At 56.2% G+C, this 9,572-nt stretch overlaps 1 protein-coding gene across 1 annotated transcript; it reads right to left on the bottom strand.

The window, feature by feature from the left end:
• Positions 1-463: 463 nt before the first annotated feature.
• Positions 464-7,146, bottom strand: LOC135976268 (maestro heat-like repeat-containing protein family member 1). The gene is made up of 4 exons (XM_065571167.1): positions 7,004-7,146; positions 6,476-6,581; positions 6,174-6,267; positions 464-6,040 (listed from the first exon to the last, which is right to left on the bottom strand). Exons 2-4 carry the CDS (start codon positions 6,575-6,577, stop codon positions 5,919-5,921), a joined length of 318 nt encoding a protein of 105 aa, XP_065427239.1. The 5' UTR covers positions 6,578-6,581; positions 7,004-7,146; the 3' UTR covers positions 464-5,918.
• Positions 7,147-9,572: the final 2,426 nt, after the last annotated feature.

The following is a 9,572-nucleotide window of genomic DNA, read 5'->3' as shown; positions in this document are numbered from 1 at the left end:
CACCAAATGTTCTGAGGGCTGGAGAAAAATGCCTTCTAGTGAACTATTGAAAGAGCTCAACCTGTTTAGCTTATCAAAAGAAGATTGAAAGGTGACTTCACTGAAGTGTTGAAATGCCTTAATGGAGAGAAAATATTGGGTATTAAAGGGCTCTTTAATCGAGCAAAGAAAGGCAGAACAAGACCCAATGGCTGGAAGGTGAAAAGAGACAAATTCCTATGACAAATAAGGCACAAATATTCAACAGCAAGGATGATTGACCAGAGGAAGAAGCTACCATGGAAAGTGGTGGATTCTCCATCTCTTGATGTCATTTAATAAAGACTAGATGCCTTTCCGGAATATGTTTGCCCCCAAAGTAGCTATTGTGGTAGACAGGAGGCCTGTGATATGCAGGGGGTCAGATTAGATGCTCTAACGGTCTCTGCTGCCCATAAAGTCTACTCATTTCTGAGAAACCGAGTGTAGCATTGGGAGCAGCCTCTGCTTATTAAACAATCAGTTTGTCAGCACCTGCCGGACAATTTGGTTCTTAGGACTAGTGAGCATGGACTTGTCAAGAACAAATCATTCCAGACCAATCCTAGCTCCTTCTTTGGCAGGGTTAGGGGCCTAGTGGAGGTGGGTAAACAGAAGATGTGATCTATCTTGGTGTTAATAAGGCTTTTGACACAGTCCCATAGGACATTCTCACAAGCAAACAGATGCTGCTTAGAGTTTCACGGTGTTGAGCACCAAGGAATTCTAAACTTTGCTAAAACATCTAGTCTGCAGAAACCAGAAATGGTCGGGGCCACATTGTAACCATTGTCTCTTTTAAAGCCCATTGAGGGATGTGAGTCCCACCCTTTTAGGTATCTGGGGTGCTGGGAGAAGAGAAGAGGTGCCTGTCTCCATTTTATGGCTTCAACAAACTAAGTGCTGTGCCCCAGTTCTCGTCAGAGATCCCTGAAAAAGAACGTCTTCCCATCCATTAACATACCTGGAAAGATACTGGAACTCCTTATTAAACAATCAGTTTGTCAGCACCTACAGGGCAATTTGGTTCTTAGGACTAGTGAGCATGGACTTGTCAAGAACAAATCATTCCAAACCAATCCTAGCTCCTTCTTTGGCAGGGTTACGGGCCTAGTGGAGGTGGGTAAACAGTAGATGTGATCCATCTTGGTGTTAATAAGGACATTCTCACAAACAAACTAGGGAGATGTGGTCTAGATGCAATTAGTATAATATGTGTGCACAGATGGTTGCAAGCCCGTACTCCAACAGCCCAGAACCAAACACTCCTCCTCCTGGGCAGTGCGCTCCGACCTCTAATGGTCAGATGCTGCTTAGCACTGTCAGAGCAGCTTTTGCTGGGGGATTCTCCCAGCACTTTCCAATAGTGGGAAAGTATGAAATCCCCATTTGACTGCTGGGGACAGAGCCTAGAGGGGGCAGCAACTTACCCCAAGTCCCACAGGTCAATAGGAAACCAGCAATGGAACCCAGGAGTCCTGACTCCCAGTTCCCTGCTCCAATCACTCCAGCGGAGCACACTCCCACTCAAAGCAGGGGGACCGGACATGAAGGCCTGGTTGTAATTGCCAGCTGTGGGAGGGAGTGTGCAGCAGTGGTTAGTGAAGGGGCCTGGAAATAAGGACTGCTGGGTCTATTGGAGAGTGTCACTAGGAGCAGTGCATAAGATGAGGTGTCCTATCATGTTTACTCAGAGCAGATTAGGACATAATAGAATGGCTGAAATAGTTTATTTTATTTGTATTGTATTATTTTGCAATTGTTAAGAGCAGCAACTACTTAGCTCAGACTGAAGCATCTTATCTAATTTTTGAGATCTAAGTGTCTCCTCTTTGAGTGCCACGAGACAATTTAACACATTGTAACAAAGAATTTTCATTGCCACTTGTTATGGTTTCAAGAAACAAACTGGTTTAGTTTGAATAGGATTTTCGGTCAGAAACGGTTTCAATGAAATTTCTCACCATCTCGATTCCTGGGCTCTATCTCTGCCTTTCGGGGGGGGGGGGGGGGTTGCTGTCTGTTCGAACAAGAGTCTGATTTGGATAGGGATAGAGACCTCTTCAATATTTTTAATGAAGTAAATACTAATGGGAATTGTGTGATCATGGGAGACTTTAACTTCCCAGATATAGACCGGAGGACAAGTGCTAGTAATATAATAGGGCTCAGATTTTCCTAGATGTGATAGCTGATGGATTCCTTCACCAAGTAGTTGCTGAACCAACAAGAGGGGATGCCATTTTAGATTTGGTTTTGCTGAGTAGTGAGGATCTCTTAGAAGAAATGGTTGTAGGGGACAGCCTTGGTTTGAGCGATCATGAGCTAATTCAGTTTAAACTAAATGGAAGGGTAAACAAAAATAGATCTGTGACTAGGGTGTTTTTTTTCAAAAGGGCTAACTTTAAAAAATTAAGGAAATTAGTTAGGGAAGTGGATTGGACTGAAGAACTTGTGGAACAGATGGATCAGACTGAACAGGTTCCAAACCTCTCGGAGGCTCTTACCTTCTAAACAGGGACGTCTGTTTTCTAGTAAAATCAGGAAAAAGAAAGGAGAAAACTCAAAAGAGGTTCCTCCTGGCGCTCACGTACATGACCCCTAATACTCTCTCAGTCCTCAAAGAGAGACCTCGAGAAGGAGACTTGCTGAAGGAAAGCTACAGGGGACTCAGAGGTTTCCCTGGCCCTGGACCCCTGTGCTGCCTGGATGATGTCAGCATCTCTCTGTGAGGTCACCACCTCCCCAGCACCTTTGACCAATAGGCTGAGGTCCTGCAAAAGGCCTTTGTGATGTCACTGTCACACCTACCCCTCCCCTGCAGTGCTAATGTTCTGCCGCAGGCCAGACCCTTTGGAGGTTTGAGCTACTCTCTGTGGATCACCCCGCTCAATGAGTGTTCATTCTAGGAAGCAAGCCGGCTAGACAGTAAAACAGCAGAGGCTGTTCCCAATGCTACACTCGGTTTCTCAGAAATGAGTAGACTTTATGGGCAGAAGAGACAGTTAGAGCATCTAATCTGACCCCCTGCATATCACAGGCCTTTCTGCACCATATGGGGCAGGCAGAGCTCTGCCTGGGCGCAGGGGGAATGGGATCGGGATAGATCAAGGAAAGGGGGGAGGGGAATGGGTGAGAGGGAAAGAGCTCCTGTCCCAGATGAAGGAATTTGTGGGCAGAGGAAAGGACCCTGCTCCACAGAGAGGGGAGAGGGTTTCGGTGAGTGCCAGGGGGCTCCATTTCCCCTTCCACTAGCTCCCCATTTACAGAGAGCCAGAGCAGTACTTGCAGCAGAGAGTGGGAGTTGCTGGTGGACTCAGAGGCACAGGCCCTGCAGCACCTTGGGCACCTGGCGCAAGTGCCGCATGATACGGAGCTGGCGCATCACATTGGCCGTGACGTCCTCCTGCTGCAAGGGAACAAGAACCTGTCTGAGACTCAGACGCCTCCGAGGAATCAGGGGGGATTAACGGCCCCTGGAACCAGCAGCATTTCCACCCAGCCCCTGCCCACCTCTGAGGGATGGATTCCCCCTCCTGACCCCCAGGATGGAGTCTTGTTGTCCTTCCTAGTGACCTCCAGTGGCAACCCCCCTCCTTGTACGGGGAGCTCCTGCCACTTCCCCCTCAGCGCCCCTGACAGCTGTTCCACCTCCAATCCACAGCTCAAGTTCTCAGACCCCTCTCCTCCAGCCCCACCCAGGTTGGGTAGGGAGGGGACTGTAGCAGGGGGGCAGGAGGGATTCTGGCAGCAGTGAAGTGGGATGTGGGGAGGTTGAGACCTTTCCCCAAGTCACCCCAGCCACTAATGCTGAAGCCGCAGGATGGCAGCCCTGGTGAATGGGACGGATCGGCAGCCCCTGCTGACTAGGGTTACCATACGTCCGGTTTTTCCCGGACATGTCCTGCTTTTCGGCAATCAAACCCCCGTCCAGGGGGAATTGCCGAAAAGCCAAACGTGTCCGGGAAAATGCTGGCCGGGCACTTCCCCTCCCGTGGCTGCTCTGCTCCACTCCTCCCCTCTCAGACTTTTAGAGCCGAGCTGCCCGAGCCAGCACTACTGGCTTCGGGCAGCCCCCCCTGCCTCCGGACCCCCAACTGCCGGCCAGGCACTTCCCTTCCAGGGCTCCAGCTGAGCTGCTCCGCTCCTCCCCTCTCAGACTTTAAGAGCCGAGCTGCCCGAGCCAGCGCTACCGACTTTGGGCAGCCGCCCCTGCCTACGGACCCCGAGCCACGGGCCAGGCACTTCCCTTCCCGGGCTCCAGCTGCTCTGGGGAAGCGCCAGCCAGGGGCGCAGGGTCTGGGGGCTGCCCGGCAAACCGTGAAGCTGGTAGCGCTGGGGCAGCCCTTTCCCCATGGCTGGGAGTGGGAGGGAGGAGGGGGCTGAGTTAGGGTGGGGAAGGGGCAGAGTTGGGGCAGGGCTAGGGGTGGGGAAATGGGCGGGGCCAGGGCCCGTGGAGGGTCCTCTTTTTTTATTTATTAGTCATGGTAACCCTACTGCTGACTGAATCCTCTTGTTCTCTCCAGAATGGGTCCAGCCTTGCCAGCAGCAGGACAAGCGTCCCCTGCCCATGTGCCTCAGCCCTGCCTGGTCAGACGCCATCACCCGTCAGTCCTTGGCCTCCCAGGCTGCCAGTGATGGGAGCAACTCTGGGTGGTGGCTCGGGTGACACAGACACCAGACCACTAGGAATTGGGTGCGGCCCTGTGGGACAGGAGAGTCTCGCAGAGGGCACTTGGGGGACTCTCCTGCCCTTCCCAAGAGCGATAGCACCCTGTCCTAAGAACATAAGTCTGGGATGAGGCAAAGCTTGTCATTAATTAGCCTGGCTAAAGAGCTGGGTGGAGCTGCTCCGGGGACAAGCTGGCTCGCTCCTGCTCATGGAGGTGAATTCATCTCTCTTCCCAGGAGCACCTGCTCTCCCTTTCATTCCCCACCAGGCTCCTTGTGCCAGGCCAGCGAATGGCCACAAGATGGGAATGAGGCCTGGGCCCCGCCCCAATCTCCTGAGTCTAATGCAGCTGCTCACCTTGTCCCCCATCAGCTGCTGGGTTTCCCCCAGGAGGGAGTAGGTGACAGGGAGAGAGAGACACACACATTTGTCCTTCTGGTTGCAGGGCTTGTGTCCTTCCAATCCCATTGGTGGCTGCACAGTGGGCAGAGTCCTTGCTGCGTGCCCGGCCCAACAGAATTGCAGGGCGTGGTGTGGAACACAGAAAGAGATAGAGAGACTCATCCTCCAGCCGGGGTCAGTCTGAGAGAAATTGGCTGGGGTCCCAGTCTCACTCTTCTAGCAGGTGCCATTTCCCAGCTGGGTTCCTTACCCCTCTGGTGCAGCAGCAGCTGGTAGAGCCGGTAAACCCCCTCCCTGGCCTGCCGGCTGATGTCCTTGGCTGGGTCACTGACGGACAGAGCTAGCTGTGCCATGTGGTGACCCATCCTGGGGAATTCCGCTGAGTTCTAATGGACGGGAGAGGGAGAGGGAGAGGGGACTCCATCAGCATTTTCCTGTCAGCTCCCAGTCCCCCCCGGGCCAGGACTCTCCTTCCCCTCAGCCCCTCTGCAGGAGATGCTAGAGGATAGGAGCTAGAGCCAGACCCTTAATTTCCTCTGCCCCCAAGGAAGCCTGGAGCACAGGGCTGTGGCCAGGGCCCTCCATGAGGACTTGCTTCCCCAGCTGCTCCAGGATGACAGGGAGGCATGAACCTGGAGCACAGTCCCCTTAAAAGCCCAGAGTCACCACTTAACTAGGACAAGAAGAACTTGACTCAAGCCAGGCTCACTCTCTGCTCTGACTCTGCCTCCCCAAGAGGAACACTCCTAACCCACAGCCCCTGCAGCAGCAGATCCTACAGCCCGTTGGAGCCAGATCACCTACACCTGGAGTCAGGAAGCTGGGGTCAGAGGTCACTTATGTCAAACTCAGGGAGGGTGATGGTGAATCTGAGCAGGGCCGTGCTGCTCTTAACGGCCCTGGCTCTCTCTCGCGGCACCCTGGACACGATCCAGTAGTTAATGTGCTGTGGGGAAAGGAGGCATTGCACTGACTGCCCTGACCAAGGATGCCCACTGGGGGCCCGGCTAGGAGGACAGACTGGAAAATGGATCTAAGAGTGAAGGTAAAATTGCTCCCACCCCTCTCATCGGGCTCAGCTCCAAGATGTACTGGAGCCTGTCGGTGTCTGGGGACTCTGCCAGCAGGTTCCCCAGCATGGCGTCCAGGAGGTCTGGCAAGACCCTAGGCAGATCCTGAAAGCAAGGGAGAGCCATGGGTCAGAGTTAGGGAAACTGGGGCTACACCTGCCACAGGATGGGAAGACGGGTCTCTGGGAAGCACTGGTGAAACCCCAAACACATATCCTGGCCTCTCTCATTCACATCCCACTGCAGGCAATTAGCAAGGATTCATGGCAGGATGACAGCTAGCTCTTCTATCCATGACTTTAGCATGATCTACCTGCACTTGGGTGGTGTCCTTCTCCATGCCCAGGGTGAAGACGGCGTGCAGGGCAGCTCGGAGGAGGTGGGTCTCCAGCTCTGGCTCCAGGGCAGGCGTCATGGTGCTGGCAAGAGAGAGGAGCCGGCATTAGACTGTGCAGTGTGGGGATGGGACTGGCACCAACACGCAAGTGAAACTGCAGGGAAATGGGCACAGACTGGCAAGAATGGAAACTGAGGCACTGAGCCAGGGAATGATAAGGCCAAGGTTTCTCAGACAGACAGTGGCAGGGCAGGAATATCCCCTGTTCCCTGCACCCTGCTGCCCCTCCTGTATCTGATCCTGGGAGTGAGCCTCACCCCAAAGCCGTTGCAATGTTACTGGAGTGAAAAGAACAGCCCAGCCAGGAGAGAGTGAACCTTCCCCGCACCTCTGCCAGAGGAGCCACCCTTGGGCGGTGACCTGGGAGTGGGAGGGGCAGTGACTCCCAGCCCCGGGCCTGAGCAGCACTGGGGTTAGGGGAACCGGGCCGGAGGGTCTCGGTACCTGAGGTTGCCCACAGCAATCAGGGAGTTAGCGAGGATGGCGCCGGGTGGAGAGTTATCAGGCAGCTCCTCAATGAGCTCCTGTGAGACCCAAAGGAGACAAAGGAGCGTGTGAGATTCGGGCCACACTGACACTTCTCAGTGAGGAGATTACACAGCCAGGGCCCCACACAGCCAGCAGGATTCCCCCACCTACCTCCCGCTCCTCCGATTCCTGCCCAATAGTGACCACTCTCCGAATTTCTCCCGCCTCTTCTCCCCAGTCTTCAGCCCCAGCAATCCCTGCCCTCTGCTGCCCCTCCAGCACCAACAATCCCCCATCCATTGGCCTGGGGAGACCCCTGCCCCTCCCATGTCTCTGTCTTTCCTCCAGCTGCTGGGCACTGTGTCTTGCTCACCACAATCCTCTCCGCCACAGCCGCCTTACAGCAGTGCGGCTCCAGTGTGTCCTGCCCTCTCTGCTGTGCAGCGAGACGCGGGGTGGATGGCGTGCAGGAACACGAGCTGCTGGGCCTCCTCCTGCACCCACCAGGAGTGGGGTTAGGGGAGAGAGAGCCAGTTAGCCAGGGACCTCCCTGCCCCCACACAGCAGCTGCAGGACTCAGGCCTGAATGGGGGATAGTGGGGACCCGCCCACTGTCCAAATCACCCACCACTCCACCACAAGCAGGATCAGGAACTGGGACAGTGCCTGTGGGGGGAGGAGACCCGGCTGGTGTGTGACAGACACCCCCACCTCTGGGGTCCCAGATCATGGAGGAGAAAGGTCTCCATTAGGGCTGGTGGATCATCAGGGACAAGACCCTCTGCAGGGGGTCAGGTGCTGGGAAGGGGCAGGACAGTCTCGGTTCCAGCACAGCTGGGGTACGTTTGTACCTTTTCTCCACCTTGGAGCTGCTCTTGGCTGTTATTGAGAGCAGCCTCCTCTGTGGCCACGTCCACCCATTCCTCCTCCTCGTCCCCTGAGTCCCTGGCAGTCCCTGCACCAGGGAGAGAAGGGGACAGGGTGACGCCTGCTGCCACTCGGGGGAAGGACAGGGGCACGGTGGGGCAATGTGCCCCCTTCCCACCACCAGGACCCAGGGCAGATCGGGCCCCACACTCCCCCCTCTCAGTGATGCCTTCAGCCCCCAACTCCTTCAGGAGCCCATAGCAAAGAGACCCCCCCAGACTGTCCTGGACTCCCTGAGAGGTGCCTCCCCCCAACTGGAGCACCAAGGACCAAAGTGGCAGCATCTAGTGTCAGTGGGGTTCATGTGGCTCAGGCCAGACCCCTGGGCTGGGGACCTGCCCCCATAGCACTGATCCAGGGCCTGGGCCCAGGGTGTTCACGGCCCCGCCCTCACCTCTCCCTGAGCCCAGCCTGACTTCTCACCCGGAACAAAGCTGCGTCGCCCATCGGCCTCGCTGCTGCCCGAGTCCCAGGCACTGCTGCTGTCCCATGGGGAGCGGGCCGAGCTGCTGGTGGTGGGACAGGGATCCTCCACCTCCTGCCCTGGGGAGGCTGGAAGGTCCTCAGTGACCGGGCAGGGCGATGCCTCCTGCTGGGAATCAGGGCTGGGCTCCTGGGGCCGCTGCTGCCCACACAACATGCCCCAGAGTCACCCTGCCCGGCTCCTCTCCTGCGCTGGGTCCTGCCTGCCCAGCCGCAGCCTGGCCCAGCTCCATTTTGACCTGGCCTCTCCCACATCGGCGCCTGCACTGGGAGCAGGTTTTCTCCGCCAGAAGGCTGGGCACTTCCACCTCCTGGCCTGGCCGGGAGCTCCTTCCCCGCCAGTGGGGACGGAGGAGCCGCTCTGCTCCTGGGGAAGATGGCAGCTGCTTCCCTCAGGCTCTGGGGCCACCTGCAGAGCCTTCTTCCTGAACATCCTCAGGAGCCTGGCCATCCTGGAACCGAGCGGGGAGCGGGCGTGAGTCTGGGGTCAAGGCAGCCTCTCACTAACCAGCCTGTTTAGTCCCTCCCCATCCCTGCCCCAGCCAGAGCAGCTCCTCCTCCCACCACAGGGGTGCATGTAATGCAATCTACACGCACTGGCAGGAGTTCATTGCATGATCTGCTCCCAGCGTTCCCCCTCGTCACCCCTGGGGCTGCAATGCCTGGGGAGTCTCCTCCTTTTCCATCACTGGGTTCAGTCACTTTGGACAAGCAGCTCCCTTCTGCCGTCCCAGGCCACACTCCCCCGCAGGCTAGAGAAGGAACAGAACCCAGGAGTCCGGACTTCTCCTGGGAAACCATTCCCCACGTCAAAGTCCCGAGGCAGAGCAAGGCCAGGGCCCCCACCTTTCCCATTGATTTCCATGCTCAGCAGCTCACAGGGTCTGGCCCAGCTCAGAGACGCTCAGCCTGGGGAACGGTCTCCCACAAGGGAAGGGTTGGGAGCCCCATTGCTGGGACCTTTCCAAACACACTGGAGACGGCTCTGGAGAAGTCCCTCCCCAGTCTGAGAGTGAGATGCTCCTGGGGGCAGTTTGCAAATCCAATCTCCTTTGGGAGAGATTCTTTCCCCCTCTTTCTGCCTCTCCCCAGACAGACAGGGGACCCTAATGCCACTCACTTGCTCTGCTGACGG

Source organism: Chrysemys picta, chromosome 17 (assembly GCF_011386835.1).
Source record: "Chrysemys picta bellii isolate R12L10 chromosome 17, ASM1138683v2, whole genome shotgun sequence".
Taxonomy (NCBI): domain Eukaryota; kingdom Metazoa; phylum Chordata; order Testudines; family Emydidae; genus Chrysemys; species Chrysemys picta.
Note: the sequence above shows the minus strand (reverse complement) of the source record. Positions and strands in the feature narration are given on the sequence as shown.